The following is a 25952-nucleotide window of genomic DNA, read 5'->3' as shown; positions in this document are numbered from 1 at the left end:
ACCAACCCACCCATCTCCCCCTACTCTGCGAACTGATTTCTAGGGACAGGGTTTCCCCTTTCAGGGCCCTAGTTCTGGCGCACCATTCTCAGCCATTCTTCATGGCTCCATGCTACTGGTGTGAGAAGTCGTGAAAAAGAACTATTGTCAGCGCGCTGGGGTGCACCTATATACAACCGCAACATCATCACAGGGACCACGATGCCAACGACAGAAGCAGTGCCCACCAGCGCCACCTGACTGCACTCAAGGGTACTGCTTAACGAAAAATCTCTGGATCCAGTCTGGGGGAAATTCTAAGGTAAGGAATCTGCAATTAGAATATGCCTCTACCAGATAAATTGTTATTGAAGGTAAGTAACTTGTTCAATGAGCTGTCAAACAGACTTGTGAATGTTTAAACTCATAACGAGTTACCTCATAGGCTTCAAAAGTATTGCCAGTGATATTCTGAAAGAACTATCATACCACCACATGAAGATAACTGTAATTTCTTTTCCAGGTACTGAAGCACCTGTAAGTATCACATTTTTTTTCTAGGAGTCACGGGTCACAACATATAGAGTATTGTATGAAAGCGCCCACATTACACCAACCTATGTTTAAATAAAAGTGTTACTGCTATTCTGCACATTAAACGCCAGACCTAAGAAGTTCAAAACACACAAGCCACCGCTCTCTCCATAACTTTCGGATGAGTGCCTGTAGAGATCAGGCGCTCATGCAAAAACAGCAGTCAACTGAAAACTTCTACATCCGAAAGTGCAATCTATTTGACATAGACATTGACGATTTCAGGAAAAACTCTTTTCGAACTCAAAATAATGCCATTCTTGAAAATGCAATACTAACAAACTTTACTAAGCCTATTTATACCCGTGGAACCTGTACATATTTTAGTATCTTCTAGTTTCTGTACACCGTAACAAATTGAACTTTGAACTGTGCTCACTTCTATCTCTTTTGTCATAAACGTCTGTGAAATAAGCTCGAGTTAAGTCTGTTCTATATAAAAAGAATGGCTATTCTTTTGTAGGATTTTACATTTTTGCACCATATCTGAGATAGTAGTTTGGAAGAGTGAAAATGTAACATTAACATTTATATTAGGTCAGTAATGGGTAAATTAGATATCTTGTAAACCAGTACATGATTAAAAACACACCATTATTTTTATTTTGTTTTACAAAGTACATGATTGTGACTAATTTCGACTTTGTTTTGTTGATGATAGTGTAGTTGACAATTCTCATGCCTACTGCCTTCCTGCACATTTGTCACATTTCGAATATTCTTCCAGGTGACCCACTTATCTTTTCCCCAACTACATCTCTCTGGGGTGGCCAGTTGGCACGGTGTGGCTTTAGCCATGACTCCATCCACTGGACATGATGTCATCGGAGTATATTAAGTACCATCTTGCGCACTGGCATCAGTTTCTTTGGGTTTTTTCGCCTCACCACTGTGTGACCAGTGCTCTCTCAGTCCCTCACTGTTGATACTCGTTAGGATTTTGTGAGAGAATATGCAAACTGTTTACTCCAATAATCCCCGAGTTTAAACTCTGTTGCAGTTGACAAGAAATGTCATAGATCTGCCTGACATTTTCAAATGGTTCGTAGGCTTACTCCATACGCTCGGCCGTGGTCTGTTTTTAGCTGCATCAAACTGGATTTTTAAGTAGCAGGGCTTGGTGTGGAGTAAATATATTTTGTAGAGTTTTAATGCTCTTTTTAATGTTTCTAAATTCAAGGTCAACGTTGTCTGCAAGTTCTCTCCAAAGCCATGATAGCTGAAGATTTAGGTTTCACCGTTTATTCTTGAAGGGTATCAAGTCAGTGTTTCGTTCAAAGGATTTGTTTTAGTTGGACCATGCAGGTTCACATCTTGATTTGTAGAAATGGTTGGGTTACTGGAACCTCTTTTTCTATTGTCACAAACGCATATCCTCTTCTTTTAGTTGACCAAACTTATTGGTATTCGAGAATAAGAACATAATGGCAAATTTAAAATTGTCTGACCCATTGGCAGGTGGAGCATTTTCAGTAAGGAGAATATATTTAAGCATTTTGTTACACAAGTACTTTAGATAAACTATGATTTGAAGGCAAGTTTTTGCTCTGTTCATCCTCCTCACATAAAAGGTATGTATGCACCGTAAGAATACCAGTTATATCTGTGTATGTGAATAATTACACAATTAACAATTGAATTGGTACATACTAATTTATTTTTTGATTCTTTTGTACTGCAGGGTGTCAGAGTGCTTTACATCACACAAAGAAACTTTAAATCTTACAAGTGTGTAAATCAATGTATGAGAAATATTACAAAAGACAATGAGGGTTATAAGGTGTAGAAGTCACTTATTGTGACACTTGTTCACAAAGTCATAATTTAAAACATAATGGAGTGATTGTGTTTGTTTGTACAACAAGGCTGTATTACTACCCAAAGACACCATTATTTGCAAACTTATAATAACAACAGATTTAGGAAAACAATCATAAAGATCTAAACTCAAGGCCTTCACTATGCCTGCAGCTCCTTGATGCTGGTTCATAGCTCATTGTGCTATTTTAGGATTGCAGCTTATGAACTGGAAGTAACAAAAAGGTATGTGTCATCAGCAGTAGCCCACTTACCTTTGCACACAAAATACAAATCTGTGACCTCCCTATTGTGACAGGTGTAGAGAAGGGGTCTTGAGAAATCTGAATGAGGTTTTCATGTTCCGTCTTTATGTAATGTGTAGAGTTGGTCATTGGCCCAAAAAAAAGTAGGAATTTGTGAATTATAGTTAGTGAGAAAGGATAGGTTTGTATAGAAAGAAGTGGGTTTATAGTGTTCTAGTATTGAAGAGACATCCTTTATGGACAGATAAGAAGTCAGTCTGTGAGGAGATTCAAGATTGCATCTTAACATACACCTCATAATAGTAAAGTTTGTGTCTGCCGAATTGTATACCTGTAGTAATGTTGGCGTTGGTCATGAAGAGTTGTTTGATTTAATCAAAGATGGCTTTCCATATTTGCGTAAGAGAAGTAAGGATTAAAGAGTTGTCACTATTATTGTGTAGTGCTCAATGTATAAATGTGCTACTTGTGATTATTTATTTTGCTGATGTGCATTCATATCCAAGTGAGTTGAGATATGGAAGGTGCATATAAATCTGATGAAATAGTAATTACGATTGGTGCCCTACAGGTGAATGGAATTCCCAAGAGTGGTGATTGGTGAGAGAAAGTTGGCTGTTATTGTCATGCAGTTCCACTTCTACCCTTGCACGAAACATGTAATGATTACAGAAACCACAATGTTTTTTGTCTCGCATTAACAACACATGGGCAATATACCAGACAACCCACTCTATAGAATTTTAGAACATATTTATGTTGCATGCATTTACAGATTGAGTCAGAGTGAGATAGAGGTTTCTCAAGAACCTCACAATAATTTGGCCACATGACGAAGCTGGCAATAACACCCATGTCTGCAGGCTCCAAAATCATCTACAAAGCTACACTGTTAGATCTCTGCACATTTTTCTTAAGTGGTTGGTCACCTACCCACCAGACTCGCAAATCACATTACCAAGTCTTCACACGTTGATTGGTGTATGGATCACCAACTTATTTTGATCACAGCAAACCTAGGGTTGAATGGAATCAGTGATGCTAATGTATAAATGTTTGTATGTCAGTGCTAAGATCTTTTAGCCATCCTTCCGTTTGGTATCCTGTTGAACATGGTACTCTTCCTTTCCTGACGATTGTTTGTCAAGATGACTAAAATGGAATACTATAGCGTTTTATATATGTAACAGTATGCCAAATTAATTGTTATTTCCTACTCCCTGCTGCATTTCCTGTTGGGATATATGACATTTACCGTTGTAGAAACAGTTAACACAATGTATTTTCTCTATATTTTACAAATGTTCTGTATGGTTCAAGCATTAAAGCCCATTTGACAAATCTTCTTTCACTTACACACACTAGGAACTGAGCCATGGTCATTCTATTTTGTCAACGGTTTCCTGAATTTTAATGTGGCTTTTGTGTTGGCACTGTTTGCCCTACCCCTCGCATCTCTTATGGAGTGTCTCCTGCAGAGATTTAATGGTAAGTTTATGTGCTTATTTACATTTTGTCATTCAAATGATTAAAAGTTTTATTTATTTGATCTCCCCGAGAAATGTTTGAAGTGCTGTGTTTATGAATCAATAAGAAGGAACTTTTATTGTGAATGACATCCATTAAGGCTGGAAAAATTAGACCTGTTGTGACTGACTTATGAATTTATGACTAACGAGGGAATGGAATGAGGCAACCCTGAAATAGAGGCTTGAATGGTGTTCCATCCGTAAGCCTTTTAAACCTCTTCTTGAAGGAGAAATTCAAAATGCTCACACTCCCCCAAGTTTTGTCTGCCCTGGATTCGGAAGCCTGAATGGTAACGTTCGACCTACAGGACGCTTATTGAAGATGTTGCTGGATATTGAAGATGGGCTTTCCACAGACATTCATCTCCCACCTTCAAACTATAGCAAACTTCCTGCACTTGCTGGGGTTCACTATCAACATGCCAAAGTCACACCTGACTCCTTCTCAGACACTCTGTTTCAACAAAGCTCCTCTGGACACCTTGCAGTTTCAGGCCTATCCTCTAAAAACCATGAGTCCAGTATATTAATGCTGTGATAACAATATTTCAGCCTCTATCCTGGATTTCGGTGAGACAGTATCTCGAAAGGAACTGAAAAAGAGCTGCAATGTTGGCTAACAAACTACGTGTGAGTCAGTGGCAGATCCCTCTCCCTTCCCCATCCAGAGTTGACTGTAGTGACAGATGCGTGACAATCTGCAACTTCAGCGACGACTCTGCTATGCAACATTGTTTCTCCAGCTCCTTCCAGCAACTACAATATTTCTCCACTGTGCATCCTCTAAGGGTGATAAGTCTTCAGCCTGCACAAGAAGTAAGAAGGAATCTCCCTTGGAGTCACTCCCCTGTATCCAAAGGCACCAACTGCAATGACAACTGGCTGTGTGGATGTTCTCTCCTCTGGAGCTGCATGGATCCTGCATCACAGGTGGTGGTCTGGCGTGGTCCCCTTGGTCCTCTCTACCAGCTTTCCTACTTGGGAGACGGTAAGCCCTTGCCTCTCCTTGTAGACATTACCTCTGTGCACCACAACTCTTGCAGCTACCAAGGCTTCTTTGTTCCTCCTCCAAAGGATCTTGAGGCTCCATGTAGCCCAAGGCTCCCGCATTCCTTCCTGCAAAGCACAGTCTCCTGCCTGCTGCTCCAGCGACACAGGACTCCTCTTCAGGTGTGTTGAGTGGGCCTCACTGCAACTCCTGTGCCTGATGCCTGTTGGTTGCCTGTGGGGCCTGCCTCCTCTTCTTGCGACTCTCCCAGCTGCTGAGGGTCACCCTGGTCACCGCTCCTTGGATCGAGTCCCCTGGACCTTGCAAACCACCTTCTCTGACTCTTGTATTTGCCAAGGCTTGTTGGTGGTTTTCCAGCACCAATATCCAACTGCATAATGACCGACAATGTAGGACATCACTTGCATCACTCCTCGGGCTCGTCTTCGGCTCCTGTGCTGCACTGCTGACCTTCTTTGTCCACCGTCGACCTGGTCCTGCATCCACAGAAGGGTGGGTAGTGGCTTGTGCCATAACCGGACACTCCATCTTGAACTGGATTTGGTCCCCCTTCCTTTGCATGCCCTGTTCTGTCCGGATCCACCTTTGGTTTATTCCAGCCTTGGTTGGGTCTTGCACAATTCTTTCCCAAAGTCCTTCTATTGGTTTTGGGGAAAACCAGGTACTTACCTCTGCTCTCCTAGTCGCTGGGGGTCACTCTGGTACTCCCCTCATGGGGTTCCTAGTTCCTCCAGCTCCCCTCTACTGATTCCACTTCCTTGGGTGGGGTAGTGCCTTTCACATTCCACTTTTTTAGTATATAGTTTGACCCTCCTCTAGGGCCCGCACTATTTGCTATTGCTTTTACCATTGCCTATTGCCTTCTATGCCATTTACTGATTTCTAATGTTTATATAATAATGTGTTTACTTACCACCAGTTGGGGTATTGCCTACACAGTATTTTAGTATTTGTGTTACCATAATGAAGTACCTTTATTTTTGTAACACTGTGTGGTTCTTTCATGTATGTAAGTGCTGTGTGACTGAAGTGGTATTGCATAAGCTTTGCATATCTCCTAGATAAGTCTTGGCTGCTCATCCACAGCTACCTCTAGAGAGCCCAGGCTTCTTAGACACTGCCTACACTTCACTAATAAAGGATACCTGGACCTGGTATAAAGAGATAACACCATAGGTGCTCACCACACACCAGGCCAGCTTCCTACATTGGTGGTGAAGAGGTGGGATAAGACACTTGCAATTGCTTTATCACTCTGTCATTAGTCACTTTCCACAGGAAAGACTAGACAAACTGTTAGATACATACTTTTAGTTGTCAGGATTTCTAGTCTCCTAAGTTTGGGCAAGGTAGAGGTCTAGCATAGACTTTGCTCCAAACGTTCCTAGGGAGCCTAGTTGTTAGATTAGTTAGGTACACCTACATCACTTTAGCAAGAACGTCTTCAGTAGACCACACCTCTCAGGCCCCCGACACCCACTATGAGGGTCTTACTTTCCAAGAATCGAGGGAGATGTGTTCCTCTAGAAAACTAAAGACAGGGAGAAATCCCAATAAGAGTCTGCTTCTAGGGTTACTCCTCCAGGCTGACCAGGACAATGCAGGCAGCCAGGAGGAGGAGAAAGTAGGAACTGACCCTCCAGTCCTAGACAGGATAGATTTAGGCAACACTGGAGAGTGAGGAAGAACCTGTGGAACACTTACAGCCCTGTTCGGAGCAGCGTAGGTAGTGAGAGGGGGGTCATATCAGTAAGCCCACCTTTACTCCTAGAGAGTTGGTCCAGAGAGTCCCCAGGAGGAGAGAGAGGTCAATACCTGTGCCTCCTCAGTATCTGAGGGGACCCACTGCTCAACCTCAGGGGACAATTCCTTAGATAGGGAGCTTAGGAATTTGAGGTTGGAGGAGGCCAAGCTGAGCCTACAGCAGCAACAGCTGGCCTTAGATAGGGAGGCCTTGGCCCTGGAAAGAGAGAGACAGGGTTTGTGATTAGCACCCCATGGTGGCAGCAATCTTAGCTTTAGGGACACCAGAATCAGGGAGGACTCTTATGATTCTGGCATCCCTCAATGGTGTTGAGGCTGAGGCCTACAGGGACACGGGTGCCAGTGTCATTGTGGTGACTGAAAAACTGGTGTCTGCTGAGCAAACACCTACTTGGTCACACATACCAAGTGACTGATGCTCACAATAATACTTTGTGCCACCCCATGGCAGTTATTGACTTTAGCTGGGGGGGTGGGACGGTTACTGGCTCTAAAAAGGTTGTAGTGTTCTCTGACCTACCTCTAGAATGTCTGCTAGGCAATGACGTGGAGACTTCAGCTTGGGCTCAAGTGGAATTGGAGGCCCATGCAGCAATGCTGGGCATCTCTGGGCATATCTTTGCCCTTATCCTATCACAGGACGAGAAACAATAGGAACAGGGAGCCCTGGAGTCTGGAAAAATGGCCCAGAAGGCACCTAAACAAAAGAGCAGAAAGGGTAAAAAGGTGCATGCACCCTGCTCCAACCTCCAGTGAAGATTCAACTCCTGAGGGAGAGGAATCTACTCTTTGGGTGGAACCTACACCAGAGGAGGTCAAAGCTGACACAGCGGAGCCCTTGGATGCAGAAGGGCCCACCAGGGAGGAACTCAGTTTGGAACAGAAAACCGTTCCCATACTGGAGAGCTTAAAGCAGCAAGCTGCAACACAAGTGGCAGGGGATGTCTAGGCACCCATAAGGTGTACTGGGATGACCGCATCCTTTACTCAGAAGCAAGAGACCATAAACCTGGTACCACCAGGAGACTGGTTATCCCTCTGAAGTTTAGGGAGTTCCTGTTAACTCTAGCACGTGACATTCCCCTTGCAGGCCACTTGGTGCAAAGCAAGACTTTGGACAGGCTCATACCTCACTTTCACTGGCCTCACATGCCTGAAGACAGCAGGGAGTTTTGTCACTCCTGTGTCACTTACCAAGCCAGGTGGCACTATAAAGGCCCCTTTATTTCCACTACCAGTGGTTGGGGTGCCCTTTCAGAGGGCTGGGGTGGATATTGTTGGCCCCCTGGACCCTCCGAACAGCCTCTGGCAATAGATTTATAGTGGTGGTGATGGACCATGCCCTCAGGTATTCAGAGGTAATTCCTCTTAGGGACACTACAGCTCCTGCTATGGCCAAAGCCCTGCTGGGAATTTGCTCAAGAATGGGGTTTCCTAAAGAGGTGGTATCAGACAGGTGCAAACTTTATGTCTGCTTACCTTAAAGCCATGTGGAAGGAGTGAGGTGTCACTTATAAATTTACCACTCCTTACCATCCTCAAACTAATAGATTAGTTGAGAGGTTTAATAAAACTCTCAAGGGCATGATAATGGAACTCTCAGAGAATAGGATGTCCTGTTACCTTGCCTCCTCTTTGCCTATAGAGGTTCCTCAGAAGGGAGTGGGCTACAGCCCCTTTTAACTTCTGCTTGGACACCCTGTTAGGGGTCCCCTTGCTCTTGTAAAAGAAGGCTGGGAGCAACCTCTCAAGCCTCCAAAACAGGACATTGTGGACTGTCTATTAGGAGGTCTTAGATCTAGTATGGCCGAATACATGAAGAGGGCGTCCAAAAATCTTCAGGCCAGCCAGGAACTGCAGAAGCATTGGCATGACCAGAAGGCTGTGCTGACTGTTTACCTGCCAAGACAGAAAGTGTGGGTCCAGGAGCCTGTGGCTTCCAGGGCACTCCAAGACAAATGGACTGGACAACACACTATTGTGGAGAGAAAGGGCAAGGTCACCTATGACAGGTCTGACATGACCTTGCTCATGGCAATTAATGAGGGACAGGTATAAGAGAATGATCCTCTCCTTGACCTCTTCTCCCCTAATTCAGTGGATGGCTCAGTAGATGGGGTTGTGCGTGCAAACTTCCTCTCTGAGTCACAAAAGGACGACTGCAAAAATCTCTTGGGACAGTTCTCTGAACTGTTCTCCCTGACCCCTGGTCAAACTACATGGTATGAAAAGACCATCAACACTGGTGACAGTCTGCTTGTTAAAAGTGAAAATTACAGCCACCCTGATTATGTCAAGGAGTGCATCAAATCTGATGTGCAAAAGATGTTAGACCTGGGAGTTATTAAGCCTTCAGACAGCCCTTGGGCTAGGCCTGTAGTGCTTGTCCCAAAGCCCCACTCTCAGAATGGTAAATGAGAGATGAGGTTTTGTGAAGACGTCAGAGTCCTCCATACTGTTACTAAAACAGATGCTCATCCTATCCTTAGGTCAGATGAGCTCATAGATAAACTTGCTTCTGCCAAGTATCTGAGCACATTTGACCTGACTGCTGGCAGATCAAGTTGTTAGAGGATGCCAAACCAAAAACTACATTCTCAACTCCCAATGGGTACTATCACTTTACAGGGATGCCCTTTGGACTAAAGGATGCACCTGCCACATTCCAAAGATTGGATTGGTGAACAAAGTTCTCCAAGACCTGGAAGCTTCAGTGCAGCTTACCTAGATGATATAGCTGTCTTTAGCTCGACCTGGGAGGATCACCTAGTCATCTTGGAAATATATTGGAGGCTCTGCAAAGTGCAAGCCTCACTATCAAGGCCTCAAAGTGCCAGTTAGGGCAGGGAAAAGTGGTTTACCTGGGCCACCTGATAGGTGGAGGCCAGATTCAACCATTACAGGGCAAAATCCAGACCATTCTGGATTCGACTGCCCCTACCACTCAGACCCATGTCAGAGCCTTCCTAGGCCTCGCAGGGTAGTATAGGAAGTTCAGTAAGAACTATGGCACCATTGTAGCCCCATTAAATGATCTCACATCCAAACGATGCCCAAGAATGTTTTATGGACAGATAGCAGCCAAAAGGCTTTTGATGACCGTAAAACAGGCCATGTGCTCTGCCTCTACAATAAGAAGCTCTGACTACTCCAAGCAATTTATTGTGCAGACAGATGCTTCTGAGGTAGGGATAGGGGCAGTACTCTCTCAGCTGAATGAAAAGAGCCAGGACCAACCTGTAGCTGTCATTAGCAGAAGGTTGACACCCCCCATCCCCCGGGAAAAGAGTTGGTCAGCCATAGAGAGGGAGACCTTTGTTGTGGGCTGAGGCAGGATTTATTTGGCACTCACTTCCTGGTTCAAATAGACCACAAGCCCCTCCTATGGTTAAAAGAGATGAAAGGTGAAAATCGTAGCCACTCCAATGCAGATGGATTCTCCAGCTTATTTTCATTTATACATTGAAGACTTAACTGAGCAAGGTTAATCTTACTGTCTTTCGTTTGGGGGTGGGGTATGTAGGAAAGTACCCTCTTTTTGGCATGGTTACCCCCACTTTTTGCCTGCTATCAGTGTGTTTTGACTGGTTTCACTGGGATCCTGCTAACCAGGACCCCAGTGATTGTGCTCTCTCCCTCTAAATTTGGTTGCTTTGGACTTTGCACACCCCACAATTGGCCTACTGGTGCCCCCATGTGAGTCCCTAATATTGGTACTTGGGTACACAGGGTATTGGGGCAGCAAGGGTTCACTATGGGCTGCAGCATGTATTGTGCTTCCCATAGGAGCCAATGCAAAATGTGTCCGCAGGCCTGCTATTGCCGCCTGCTTGAAAAGGTGCATGGATACTTTCAATACAGGTCACTGCACCAGGTCACTGTAAGTCACCCCTATGGTAGGCCCTCCGAGCCCAGAGGCAGGGTGCAGGTACCTGTGTGTGAAGGCACCCCTGCATGAACAGAGGTTCCCTAACAAACTCCATTACACTGAACTTCGTAAGTGAGGGTAGCCATTTTATCAGTGTATTGGACACAGGTCACTACCTGCGTCCAGCGACATAAAAGGTCTCCAAAGTGGAGGACGGGCCCGTCGTAGGGGACCCTCAGGTGATCCGGGTGTGGGTGGGGGGGTGCCAGGTTCTGGCCAAAAAAAGCATTATGCTAATAACTTTGTCTTCAGCTGAAAACATGAGCATGAGTAAACTGCTCTGTAACGGACCAACATGTTTTGTCATTTATATCTAAGCTTGGGAGCATGTGTCAAAAGGGAAGGGACTCCAAATACTCTTCAAAACCACCACCCCCATTCCTAATAATCACACTGTGGATACTTTTACACATTAGTAAGGGCTGTCTGGCCAGAATAGTATGTTCGATGTCATGTATTTGACTGCATTTTTAAAACAGTAACATAACTTAACTGTAGCGCTTAAATAAGTTTAGACATATTTAAACATTGGCAGTTTAATAGAATAATTGTGCACAATTCGGCATGAAAACGTTTTAAGACCACTGAGCTAAATAATGGTAACTCCGAACCTAGACATGTTTGGTATCAAACATTGCAGAATCGTACCCCAGTTGTTGCCAGTATTGGTTGTATGATTCCATGCACTCTGGGGGATCCTGAGGGAACCCCCAGCATTTGTCCCTACCAGTCTTCTGGGGTTTTCCAGGCATCCTGCGCTGCTGCCCACTACTCGTAGCACACCCTCTCCCTTGGAAATAGGTTTTACATGGCTTGGGAGAGGTAGCCTCCTCTAGCCACCGGTATGCTTTGAAGGGCACATTTGGTGCCGTCCATGTATAAACCAGTTTGCACCAGTCCAGGGACCCCGGGTCCCTGCTCTGGCCCGAAACTGGACAATGGAAAGGAGAGTGCCCACTTCTGTGTCTATCACCATCCCAGGGGTGGTGCTCAGAACTCCTCCAGGTGGCCACTTGATTCTGCCATCTTGAATCCAAGGTGGGCAGAGGCCCCTGGGTGCATCTGAGAGGGCGGGTCAGGCAGGTGACGTCACAGCCACCTCCTGATAGGTATTTTTTTTGGTCATCCTGCTAGGTGACCAATCCTCCTTCCTGGGCTATTTAGAGTCTTCCTCTTGGGTGGGTTCTCAGATTCGACCTGCAAGATTCCAGCTGGACTCCTCTGCTTGGTTTACTTCATTTTCTGGTTACTAAGACTGTAACTGGACCCTCCAGAAACCGACAATCTGCAACTTCAGCGATGACTCCGCTCTGCAGCATTGTTTCTCTGGCTCCTTCAAGCAACTGTAACATTTCCCCGGCTGTGCATCCTCTGAGGGCGACAAGTCTTCAGCCTGCACAACAAGTAAGAAGGAATCTCCCTTGGAGTGAAGGAGATACTCCTTTGCGTCCGCAGGCACCAACTGCAGCGACGACCTGTTGAGCTGCGTGGGTACTGCATCACAGGTGGTGGTCTGGATTGGTCCCTTTGGTCCTCTCTACCAGCTGTCCAACTTCGGAGACGGTAAGCCCTTGCCTCTCCTTGTAGGACGGCACCCCTGTGCACCATGACTCATGCAGCTTCCAAGGTTTTTTTGTTCCTCCTCCAAGTGATCTTCGGGCTCTAAGTAGCCACAGCTCCCAGCACTCCTTCCTGCAAAGCACAGTCCTCCTGCCTGCTGCTCCAGCTCTTCAGGTGTACTGAGTGTGCCTCACTGCGGCTCCTATGCCTGCTGCATGTGGGTTGCCTGTGGGGGTTGCCTCCTTTTCGTGTGACTCTTCCAGCTGCTGAGGGTCACCCCGGTCTCCCCTCCTTGGGTCGAGTCCCCTGGACCTTGCAAAACACCTTCTCCGCCTCTTGTGTTTGCCAAGGCTTGTTGGTGGTTTTCCAGCACCACTATCCGACTGCATCATGACCGCCGATGTTAGACATCACTTGCATTACTCCTGGGGCTCGTCTTCAGCTCCTGTGCTGCACTGCTGACCTTCTTCGTTCACTGTCGACCAGGTTCTGTATCCACAGAAGGGTGGGTAGTGGCTCGTGCCACAACTGCACACCATCTCGAACTGGACTTGGTCCCCTTCCTTTGCAGGTCCTCTTCTGTCAGAATCCACCTTTGAGTTCTTCCAGTGTTGGTTGGGTCTTGCACAGTCCTTTTCCAAAGTCCTTCTATTGGTTTTATGCAAAACCAGGTACTTGCCTCTACTCTCCTGGCCTGTGGGGGGCTCACTCTGGTACCTCTTGGGGTTCCTAGTTCCTCCAGCTCCTCTCTACTGATTCCACTTACTTGGATGGGGAATGCCTTTCACATTCCACTTTTTTACTATATGGTTTGGCCCTCCCCTAGGACCCTCACTATTTGCTTATTGGTATTACCAATGCCTATTGCTTTCTATGCTATTTAGTGATTTCTAATTTGTATATTATAATGTGTTTACTTACCTCCAGTTGGGGAATTACCTATGTAGTATTTTATGCATTTGGGTTACCATAATAATGTACCTTTATTTTTGTAACACTGTGGCGTTCTTTCATGTGCGAAAGTGCTGTGTGACTGTAATGGTATTGCATAAGCTTTGCATGTCTCCTAGATAAGTCTTAGCTGCTCATCCACAGCTACCTCTAGAGAGCCCTGTCTTCCTAGACAATGCCTACACTTCACTAATGGGGAGACCTGGACCTGGTATAAGATGATAACACCATAGGTGCTCACCATACACCAGGCCACCTTTCTACCCTGTGCATTAAAATCTGCTAAGTATTGGGGACAAAAGAGTCCGGTCAGGGCTTGCAGGCTCACTCTACTAGTTCCAAGGCTGCGACCACCGCATAATTGTGCACCGTTCCTCTCCTGGACACCTCTTAAACAGTGACTTGGGCATCTCTGCACAACTTCACATTACTGCCTGGACAGTCAGGTCCATCTTAATGGGCACTTTTCCTATTCAGTTGTACAGGACGTTTTGATTTAGTTGGATTCTCAGACCCTGCTTGTGGGAGGTATTGCGTGGGTATCTATTCAAAGGTGAGGAATCTGTGGCAGGAAGTCTGTATCAGATGAGCAATTTACTTTCTGTAACACTTTATCTGTCAGAAACTCTTTTTTGCTGCATATTCCTTACCAACCCTCCCATCCTACCCATTCTGTGAACCTGTTAATTTTAAAGGGACACTGCTTTCAAGGCCTTGGCTTTTTTTCCACACTAGTGATCAGTTCTTATCATAGCTCCATGATCCTGTAGTGGAAAGGCGTGAAAGTAACTGACATTAGAACTGTGAGGGAGCACCTATATAGGTTCCACGTACGTCACTTTTCGGTACGAATTATGCCAACGACGCTAATGCAGAGACAGATGACTCTAGCTACAGGCACGCAGAGGTACTGCTCGAAAATCTTCCGGATCCAGTCTTCTTGCCTAGGGATATTTAAAGGCGTGGAATTTGGGGCTAGATAGTCTCTACTAGATAAGGCATTACTGAAGGTAAGTAACTTGTTCTTCAGGATCAGTTCTCAAAGTGGTTTGAATTAAAAAGCGATAAAGAACATAGCCCAGCACTTGATCGAGCTTCAGTATTAACTTTTCCAGTGAAAGTGGTGTCACAATTAATTATTAACAGACAACAGTGTACAGATGGTGTTGAGGGTGAAGGAGGAGTTAAGTATTGGTTTGAGATTTGTATACGTTTTTATTTTTGTACATCATTAATAATGTGCACAATGTATTTCCACACTTGATTACACATGTATGCACGGATATATTACTATTGCTTTGAAATAAATTCTACATGATGGCCAGAAATATGGTTTTGTGATGTGTTAATTAGGCCTTGCTTTATGTATAAAAGCCATCTCTTCCAAGATGGATGTCACCTCTGTCACCCCTCTGCCTATGTCTCATGTGTCTCCACGCCTCTTTCTCCAACACACAATCAAGCTGAGATTTACTGGATTATTTCCACTGGCATTGTTATGCTGCTCTTGATGAACTTTCCCTGGTTCAGTCACAAACTGCGACAGTAACCTCATGGTCCTTCTGGTGGTTCAATGTGCCCTGTTCCTTCATATAAAACTCTGTTGTTCATGTATCTAGTTTGTTCTAGCATCCCTGTACAGCATTAGCTGGGGGGGGGGAGCAGGGGAGTAGGTGTTAAGGCAAAATGGCATTTATTTTTTATGTTGTCTTATTTGCCAATGGAATTATACATTTGCTCACACCACAGGGATTTTTACTGTCTGTCTAGTTAAAAATGCCAACATAATGTATAATATCCCTCGATTTTGGGGGTGAGGTGGAAGACTTTCCTGTCCTACTGGGGTTGCCGTCCGTTAGTCTGTTGATTTTTCTGCCCACTTGGGACTTAAAATAATTTCTGATTTTGCATTTTTTTTGTATTGTCTTATTCATTGAGCGTCTTCAATGCATTTACTCTTCACTGTTTACTTCAACATTTTGTAATAAAACCCTTTACTTTCTTGTTGATCTAGTATCCTGCACCCACGGTATCTGCTGAAGAGTGACATTGTACAGATATTTGGCGGATTGAGAATAAATAGGGCTTGAAGGGTAACTTTTTTTATAGGTATGCCAGAAGGAGGAGATAGGAAGAGGTACCTGGAAGAGAGTAGAATTTGCTGTTTGACGTTGCATGATAAAACAGAACTTGCCCCCTTTTAATGTTCCAAAGTATAATGTCGAACACAAGTATAAACCAATGATTGGGGGCATTTCTCTTGACATTTTATGTGGAATATAGCTATTGTTTACTTACTTTTGGTCGCAAAATAAAAACAAGTGCATTTCTTTTTTTTATTCTGTGCCTCTAAGGTTTGCTTTTATGAATAAAAGCACAAGACAATGGCTTTATTATTGAAAGAGTATCCTATCTCATTAGCCCATTGCATGTTTTGGTTTTGCCTTGGAAAAACGTTCATACATTTGGGTAGTTTTTGTGTGTTGCATGATGCCTTGCGGCCTCTGCAAAACACTGGTCTGACAAGGGACCATTGTTATTGGTTTGGAATTTTGTATTAAGGATTGTCTTTGGATGATCAGTCATTGGGTATGCGTTCAATGAGTTTGACGGTTGAGCAGGCTGCAGCAGTGACCTCAAGTTGGAGGTGCCTGTCGCCATGCAGAAGGGATCGGTTTCAGTTCATGCAGCTCTAGCAAGGGTGTGCTAGTTTTTCTGTCTTGAGAATCTGAGAACCAATGGAAAGAAGGTAGCTGGATTAATTAATCACTGTATTAAAAAATTAAGACTTTACACCTGCCTGTCAAAGTGACAAAGAAAGCAGAGAAGTTTAGCAAATAGAGCTGAGGCAGAACAGTAAGTAAGAAACCAGTAGGGTGACTGAATTAGCAGTCAGTGGGAGAGGGATTTGGTCTTCCAAAGAGAGGACAGGATAGAAGGGATGAGCTCCCCTGCCATCTTTCAAAATATGTAGGCGAATGCCTCCTGCAGTCTCCCCTGATGAAATGCATGGGGCGGGAACATATTGAGAGAAATCCACCATTAGGCACCCTCTCATGTTTTTGAAGTCTAGAGGCACCCACGCTGAGGAAGTACCCTTACCTGATTTCAGGTTGGGGCCGAAGTTCCTAAAATTGAAAACTTTTCATCCAAGAGCTATAAGAACGGCATTGTGCTCATGTTGAATGTTTTTCATTTTTTCTAGTGCTTCCTAAATGGCAAGCACATTATATTATGCATTAATACAGCAAATAGTCCAAAAGCACTAACATTGTCTGTTTTGACAGAGCCTGTTTGTGGCGCATATTCATAAAGGAAATTGTTATAGCGTGGTTGATTTTGGGATTGCTGAGTATCATACCAGAGATTTAATTGTGCATAGACGTGTTTGTGAAACAGAATAGTGTTGTCAGGGTAGCTCTTAATTAATACATACATACACTGGATTCAGTAGATAATACTGTAGCTTATACTTCTCTTCCAGGGATCCTCATCAATAGTCATAAGCACTGAATATGGCCCCTATCCTTGGGGGGACCCCAGAGCACATATTAAATATATACAGGGAGTGCAGAATTATTAGGCAAATGAGTATTTTGACCACATCATCCTCTTTATGCATGTTGTCTTACTCCAAGCTGTATAGGCTCGAAAGCCTACTACCAATTAAGCATATTAGGTGATGTGCATCTCTGTAATGAGAAGGGGTGTGGTCTAATGACATCAACACCCTATATCAGGTGTGCATAATTATTAGGCAACTTCCTTTCCTTTGGCAAAATGGGTCAAAAGAAGGACTTGACAGGCTCAGAAAAGTCAAAAATAGTGAGATATCTTGCAGAGGGATGCAGCACTCTTAAAATTGCAAAGCTTCTGAAACGTGATCATCGAACAATCAAGCGTTTCATTCAAAATAGTCAACAGGGTCGCAAGAAGCGTGTGGAAAAACCAAGGCGCAAAATAACTGCCCATGAACTGAGAAAAGTCAAGCGTGCAGCTGCCACGATGCCACTTGCCACCAGTTTGGCCATATTTCAGAGCTGCAACATCACTGGAGTGCCCAAAAGCACAAGGTGTGCAATACTCAGAGACATGGCCAAGGTAAGAAAGGCTGAAAGACGACCACCACTGAACAAGACACACAAGCTGGAACGTCAAGACTGGGCCAAGAAATATCTCAAGACTGATTTTTCTAAGGTTTTATGGACTGATGAAATGAGAGTGAGTCTTGATGGGCCAGATGGATGGGCCCGTGGCTGGATTGGTAAAGGGCAGAGAGCTCCAGTCCGACTCAGACGCCAGCAAGGTGGAGGTGGAGTACTGGTTTGGGCTGGTATCATCAAAGATGAGCTTGTGGGGCCTTTTCGGGTTGAGGATGGAGTCAAGCTCAACTCCCAGTCCTACTGCCAGTTCCTGGAAGACACCTTCTTCAAGCAGTGGTACAGGAAGAAGTCTGCATCCTTCAAGAAAAACATGATTTTCATGCAGGACAATGCTCCATCACACGCGTCCAAGTACTCCACAGCGTGGCTGGCAAGAAAGGGTATAAAAGAAGGAAATCTAATGACATGGCCTCCTTGTTCACCTGATCTGAACCCCATTGAGAACCTGTGGTCCATCATCAAATGTGAGATTTACAAGGAGGGAAAACAGTACACCTCTCTGAACAGTGTCTGGGAGGCTGTGGTTGCTGCTGCACGCAATGTTGATGGTGAACAGATCAAAACACTGACAGAATCCATGGATGGCAGGCTTTTGAGTGTCCTTGCAAAGAAAGGTGGCTATATTGGTCACTGATTTTTTTTGTTTTGTTTTTGAATGTCAGAAATGTATATTTGTGAATGTTGAGATGTTATATTGGTTTCACTTTTAATAATAAATAATTGAAATGGGTATATATTTTTTGTTTGTTGAGTTGCCTAATAATTATGCACAGTAATAGTCACCTGCACACACAGATATCCCCCTAACATAGCTAAAACTAAAAACAAACTAAAAACTACTTCCAAAAATATTCAGCTTTGATATTAATGAGTTTTTTGGGTTCATTGAGAACATGGTTGTTGTTCAATAATAAAATTAATCCTCAAAAATACAACTTGCCTAATAATTCTGCACTCCCTGTATTATATATACGTATAGCACAAAAATGTTTACCTAGAAATTTTATAAACATATATATTTATATATATATATGTATTTACATACATCTATGCAGCCTATATTAAAAGCTAAAAAAGCCTAATTTACATTGAGTTTTTCTTTAATAAACATTTCACCAGATTCAGTCATTTCTGTAAATCAGAAAACAAAAAGCAAAGTGTGCAAACTCAGCCTTTATTGAAGAGAAATCTGGAAGGAAAAGCAGAGGCATTGTTAGCCAATACACTGCATTAAAGCATAACCAACGTACACTGGCACTGTGCCTTTAAGACCTCCAGGACCTCCTGTATCCCATCATGCCCCAAAGGTAACAGTTAAGGGACAGTTAGGTCAGTTCTTCTTTCCGGCTCCTTCAGTAAGAACCCTGGAGCATTGAACTCTCTCTGTTTGACTTTTAGTCAAAAAATTACTTCACAAAACTATGTTTTCTCTGCCTCACTCAACGTCTTTTCACCTATAGAGTGAGAGAAAATTGTTTTCTGACAGGAAGGTTTTTGATTTTTTCCTGTCTAAAATGCCTTCTCTCTTTATAAATTGTCCACCCTGTGGTAAGAAGAAGGCACAGACTGACCCCCATCCAGTCTGCATTTTATGTCTCCCTGTCGCCCACCAACCTGAGTTGTACTACCACTGCCAAAAACTCTCAAAAAGGGACCTTAAAGGACAGAGATAAGATATTCATTCCTACATGGCATTCAGGAGAGAAAGAAAGCTGGAATGGATTAAAATGGCCCCTCTCAGCCACCTCTAAGGGACCTGGTTCTCTCCACAATCCTCTAGAGGCAGATCTCCTGAAAGGCGACAGAAGAGTGGAACAAGATCCACTTCTAGAGGTAGGAAGATACCTGTTTGTTCTCTGCCGCCATCGCGAGTATCGCAGTTAATGTTGTAGCGACAATGACTGCCGTCACGGGCTCCACATCAACAGTTGCAAAACTCCACAAGTTGCCAAAGCCTTTGTCTCTTCACCCGTCGAGTCGAGTTCCTGTTCGTCGTTCAACATCAAGGCATATGACGGCGACCACTCCCCATCGCTCACCGTCAAGAGAACATTCTCTGTCGATGGCATCCAAACACTGTTCAACTTTGAGTCAAGGATCTCCGGTGACGGCAACCAGGCGCCATTCAACGCCAAGGCACTGATCTCCATTGATGGCAACCAAGCGCCATTAGACATCGAGGCAAAGATCTCCCTCAACGGCACCCATTCACTGTTTAAGATCGAGGAGGCCTTCTCTGTCAGCAGCAACCAGGGGCTGCTTGACATTGAGGCAAGCCTCTCCCTCTTTGGCTTTGAGACTGCCATCTTCTAGGCTTTCCCCATTAACGTCAGCAAGGCATCAGTCGATGTTGGCTGCTCTTTCATTACCCAGGCATAGAGAAACAAACACGAGACCGCTGTCACAGACATCATCTCATCATTCTGCAACATGACATCCTGAACCAGAGACTGGTCATGTTTCCAAGAGGGCTGCTTCAGCTTGTCTGTCAGCAGCTTCTTCTCACTCTTCTGCATGAAGACAGAAATGAAGGGGTGTGCACACCTGGCCTGTTTCAGGGAGTACTGACTCACTGTAGTCACGTACAGTGTCTGCTACAAGTTCTCCTCCAAGGATCCAGGCCTTCATTATGACTTCAGTGGTCTTTTCCTAAGACCGCCAAAGCTATGGGTGCCAGAAGACCGCCAGTGCTGGTGATCTTCTGACCACCATTTTACGAGTACTGATGGATTTCTGCCACAATTTGGGCAGAAATCCTCCAGTACTCGTGCTGGCACTCGGAGGCGCAGAGGCGGTTCCACCGCCGGCCCCGCCCCACCAAAAGGACTCTGCCAGCCTTATTACGACCTGTAATACGGCTTGGCGGTGTCCTGATGGTGGGGTGCTTCCAGCGGAGGGAAAGCCGGGTCCAGTCAACCCTCAGGTAGGAGCACCTCATCGGACGGGGTAAGGATCCTCCACAAGGGGAGGGGGTGGGGTGTGTGAATGGATGTGTGTGTATGCATGTCATGAATGGGGGGAGCGAGGGGGAGTGTTTGTGTGTCTGTGTAAATGTGGTGATGGCTTTGTGGGGGTTAATGTGAATTCTGGGTTGGGGTGTGTGTGTGCATGCATGTAGACAGGGGTGGTGGTTGTGTGTGTATGTATGTTGAGGAAAGTAGGGGGTGGGGGATGGAGTGTATATGCATGTCGGCGGGGGTGAATGTTGTGAGTGGGTGTGTTATGTGTGTATGGATTTGGGAGTGTTTGTGTTTGTGTGTGTGTGCGCGTGAGTATAAGGGTGTTGTGAGTGAGTGTCAGGGTGTGCATGTCTGTGGGTGCGTGTGTGTATGGGGGTGGGGGTAAATACGGGGATCGGCAGGGTGGGAAGTGAGTACTTGTATCCGGGGGTGGACTGAGAGGTCACTACTGGGAGCAGGGGGTGGGGTTTACTGGGGGGCTCGGGGAGGTTGGGAATGTTGTAAGGGAAGGAGGTGGGGGGTTTTGGGCAGATGGGTGAGTGGGGGGTTGTCTACCGATAACAGGAATGCAAATTCCTGTCACCGGTAGCCTTTTCACCAGGGATTTTATGGCGGTGCGACCGCCACAAAATCCGTGGCAGAAAGGGGAATCATGATACTGCTGGCGGTATTGGGTGGACCACCGGGTTGGAGATGCTGATCTTCGGCCCAGCTGTCCAACTGCCCTGGCGGTACCAGCGGGGATGTAGCGGTTTGGCACAGGCCAAACCACCACACTCATAATGTGGGGGTCTTCACCGCCGGGCTGTCTGCGGTGAGACCGCCACCGGGCCTTGACAGTCTTCAGACCGCCAGGGTTGTAATGAGGGCCCCAGTCTCTGAAAGCGACACCACGTCCCAGGATGCCTCTGGTCCGTTTGGTAGAAGCCAGCTCTCTGCCACAGCCAACTAGGAGGCCTAAAGAGACCACTCTCAGACACAGACCCAGAACACGATCAAGAAGTAGATCTCGAGGCAGATCCAGGCAAAGGCCTACTACACCTTCCCGGACAGATCGGAGACCTTGAGCTCACCACAGTGAACATAGATCGCCTACGTGGTTAACATCTATGGGATTATCAGAGAGGGATTACTCCCCAACCCTTACAGACACTCCACCTATGAGAGTATCCGATAGATGATCTAAACACCTTTAATGAGGTGCTAGTCAGGGGAGCTAATAAGCTGAACATTGACATTCCAACTCCCACGTCCACCTCATTAGTCTTCTTGGAGATGCTGCATCATAGGACCTCTTCAAGACCATTACTTCCTCCGGTCCCAGGGCTTCTCCAGCCAGCACTGGACTTTTTTCTAACACCAGCCTCCATTCGAACTGCCACAGCAGAATCTTTAAGAAATATAAGGCCCCCATAACAAGACCCCTTATTCTACGAGCCGATCCTCCACCAGACTCTGTAATTATTGCAGCAGCAAAGAAAATGTTTGCTAATGCCACTTCAGCTTCAGTCCCACCAGACAAGGAAAGCAAACAGATGGATTCCTTGGGCAGGAAGTTGTGCGGCACATCAGCCTCCTTCATGAAAGTCTCTAGTGTAACAGTGTTACTAGGACGCTATGATACATCTCTCTGGGACTCACCTCCACGATTTGCAAATAAACTCCCAAAGGAAGATAGACAGGAATGGTCGCGAACCAAATAACTAGTGGAGCTGCAGATAGTTTCCGGCTTAGCAGCACATGGCTACGCACATGGCATTTGTGCCAGACGTACATCATGGCTTAGACTTACAGGCCTTAAACCAGATGCGCAACAACGCATCTTAAATCTTCAGTTTACCGAAAACTTTTTAATTGGATCCGACACAGATGACGAGATGTCAAAAATTAACACAGAATTGGATACCCTTATAGCAGTGGGGTTAAAAAAGAGAAAGGAGTTCTGACACCGGTATAGACAATACGACAGGCGTCCTACCATCAGAGGGTTCAAACCTCTCACTAGTTTCCTCTTCACCATCACCATAAGGCCACCAAGTCTCAATACCAGGCCCACAGATCAGCCACAACTGGGCCTTAAATTTTGTAATGAATGGGTACTAACTTCAATTCAATTCCCCTTCTCCTAGCATTCTACCTCCAAAACATTCTGGTCACATTACCAATACAGGGTGTTTTTGTTCGGCTTGAAGTCGGCACCCCATACATTTTCGAAGTCCATGGCGGTTGTAGTGACAGCATTGAGAACGAAAGGCATCTTTGTCTACCTATACCTAGATGACTGGCTAGTGAAAAGCTCCTCCCTAGATCTGATGAGAAAACACTATCAAAACTCCATCAACATTCTTGAGCTGTTAGGTCTGCAGATCAATCTCGAAATATCCATCATAGTATAAACTCAGTGGATACACTACCTGAGTTTCTAAGCCGAAACTTCACAGACTCTCAAGACTGGATACTGCTTGGCGTCTTCGAAAGAGATAGCTTTCAGGAATGGGGCCAGCCTCAAATAGACCTGTTTGCAGACAAAACAAACAGAAAATGCCCAGACTTTGCATCCTTGTTCTGTGATCCGGGAACAAAGAGGAATGCCCTTTTGATAAACTGGTCAGGGACATTTCCGTATGCATTTCCTCCCATTCCTCTGATACCAACAGTCATCAACAAACTATACAAAGCCAGCACCAGAATAATCCTGATAGCCCCAGTGGTGATTCCTGGTTCTTCTCCACCTATGGGACAGGCCACACAGGAGACTGCAGTGCAGACTGGACCTCCTCTACGAGTTCAGGGGGAAGATATTCCATGCCAAACTTCCCTCACTAAGCTTGACAGCATGGCTCCTGAATTCCTACAGTATGGACACTCAGGCCTATCTCAGGAATGCATTAACATTCTCAGGGAGTGGAAAAGGCCTTCGACCAGACGTTCTTACTCTTTCAAATGGAAGAGGTTCTACATGTGTTGTATTCAGAATCATTTCAACCCAATTTTAGGCCAGAAGGAGGTAATACTGCCCTGTCTCCTCCATCTAGGTAATTCTGGTTTGCAATTTTCCTCGATTAAAGTGCATCTTGCAGCAATTACTGGTTATAGAACATCTCCTTCTCAAATGTCACTTTTCTGAATACCTGTAGTTAATAATTTCCTAGAAGGACTAAAAAAGGTATTCCCACCTGTATGTTTCCCCCTCTTCTCCTATGGAGCTCAATGTGGTACTTTCAAAACTCATGGGTGCACCTTTTGAACCTATACATAAGGCTTCCTTGCAGCACCTTACCTGGAAGACTGCTTTTCTTGTCGCTGTTACTTTGGCATGCAGTCAGCAACATACAGTCTCTGTGTGCCAAAGAGCCTTACATAGTGTTCCATTCTAACAAGGTAGTGATGAGAACTCACCTCATTTTTCTTTCCAAGGTGGTGTCTGATTTCCCCATTAACCGGACAATTTCACTCTCTGTTCTTTCCTAATCCATCCACACTGGCGGAAAGAGTACTACACTCTTTAGATCTGAAGAGAGTACTGAACTTTTATCTGGACAGGACTAAAGACATCAGACAGTCTGAACACCTGTTTGTGAATGATGGCCGTATGAGGACAGGCATCACCTCCTCTAAACAAACCATTTCCAGATGGATAATTCTTTGCTTTATGTTAAGTTAACAGTTGGCCAGCAAGCAATTGCATGCCAACCATACAAACCCCATAACAACAGGGTAGTGATGAGAACTCACCCTATTTTTTCTTTCCAAGGTGGTGTCTCTACAAGGGACAAGGCGGCAACAACAGCCCTACTAAAGAATGTCCCCATCTCCGAAATTTGCAAAGCTGCTACTTGCATATTGGTGCATACTTTCACAAGACATTGCTGTCTAGATTCAGATACCAAGACAGACAGGCACCCAGGAAGGGCAAGCCTCCTTAAGAAATCTCTTTAAATAAATATGTATTCTGCTTTTGCTTTCCCTTGCTTCGTCTGCAGGGGGATGAGATGGGCTTGCTACTCTATTTAATGCTTGCGACTATTGATGAGGATAAACTGAAAGAGAAGGATAAGTTACTTACCTGTAATCCTAGTTCTCTTTGCAGGAAATCCTCATCAAAGTCATAAGCAACCTGCCCACCTCCCCGGACAAATCTTTCATACAGTAGTTAACACACAATTGTGTCCTGTTCTTCATAGCACCATAAAAAAGTACTGACCTAACCGTTACCTTTGGGGCATGATGGGATACAGGAGGTCCTGGAGGTCTTAAAGGCATGATGTCAGTATTCTTTGGTTATGCTTTAATGCAGCCTATTGGCTATCAATGCTTGTGCTTTTTCTTGCAGTTTTCCACTCAATAAATGCTGCGTTTGCACTCTGCTTTTTCATTTCTGATTTACAGGAATGCATGAATCTGGTGAAATGTGTATTAAAGTAAAGCTTATTGTGAATTAGGCATGTTTAGCCTTCAGTATACACTGCATAGATGTATGTAAATAAATGTATATGAAAATATATATGTTTAGAACATTTCTAGGGAAAAAAAATGGTGATATATATATATATATATATGTATATTTATTTATTTGATATGTGCCCCGGGGTCCCCACATGTAGGGGGGAATATTCAGTGCTTATGAGTGAGGATTCCCCTGAAAGAGAACTAGGATTACAGGTAAGTGACTTATCATTTTCAGTATACGACTAATGCTTTTACTGCTGACTCAAGTAGCCCCGTTCTTCCGTGTGTGGGGAAAGTCAATTGTTCATCTTAGGTGGCAAAGTGATGTTCATACAGCAGCGGTGCAGTTGACATCCATCTTTGTTTGTCTTTGAAAAATAAATGACGTGTTATGATGAGAATTCATGCACTGTGGAATAGTGCCGATATAATCAGCAGTTCAGTTCGCTCGCACCTTTGTAAACACCCACTCCTTCTATGGCTCATTAGTCTCTTACACTTTTCTCATTTTACAGTTCAGAACTTGGGCCGCCCATTCTGGCTGACGTTGGCGCCAATGTACATCTGGATATTGATATTCTTTACCCGGCCCCACAAGGAAGAGCGGTTCCTCTTCCCCATCTATCCCCTCATCTGTCTGTGTGGGGCAGTGGGACTCTCGGCCCTACAGGTACATTTTTCCTCTTTCAAAGAATAAATACAGCATCCTGCAAGTTTGTGGTGAAAATAGATTGGTTTGAAAATTAACAATAACATCTTACATACATTATGAAATTGTACGCCAGGGGCCCTATTATACATAGGGCTCACTTTCTCTGTTTGCACCACAGCACATCTGAAAACAGGTGTGGCAGGCGCAAACAGAGAAAGCGCGCCCTTTTACATATAATGTGCTGCCCCTAGGGCAGCCACGTACTCGTGCTTTTAAGCCGCTCCGTGTTTCTCTCTGCAGGTGGCAACCCGCCTGCACTTTTGAGGGGGATTAGAGATCCCTTTGCAGGTG

General features: G+C 44.8%; 1 protein-coding gene across 3 annotated transcripts in view; it reads left to right on the top strand.

The window, feature by feature from the left end:
- Positions 1–25952, top strand: part of ALG9 (ALG9 alpha-1,2-mannosyltransferase) — a 956626-nt gene that overhangs the window by 282401 nt on the left and 648273 nt on the right. For all 3 annotated transcript variants that reach the window (XM_069225004.1, XM_069225007.1, XM_069225006.1), the window contains 2 exons: positions 4002–4124; positions 25465–25619. In XM_069225004.1, the coding sequence (XP_069081105.1) occupies positions 4002–4124; positions 25465–25619 (278 nt within the window). The remainder of the gene's footprint in view (positions 1–4001; positions 4125–25464; positions 25620–25952) is intronic.

This window comes from Pleurodeles waltl, chromosome 3_1 (genome assembly GCF_031143425.1).
Source record: "Pleurodeles waltl isolate 20211129_DDA chromosome 3_1, aPleWal1.hap1.20221129, whole genome shotgun sequence".
In the NCBI taxonomy this organism is placed as follows: Eukaryota; Metazoa; Chordata; class Amphibia; order Caudata; family Salamandridae; genus Pleurodeles; species Pleurodeles waltl.
The sequence above is the reverse complement of the archived record's forward strand: the minus strand, read 5'-3'. Positions and strand labels throughout refer to the sequence as shown.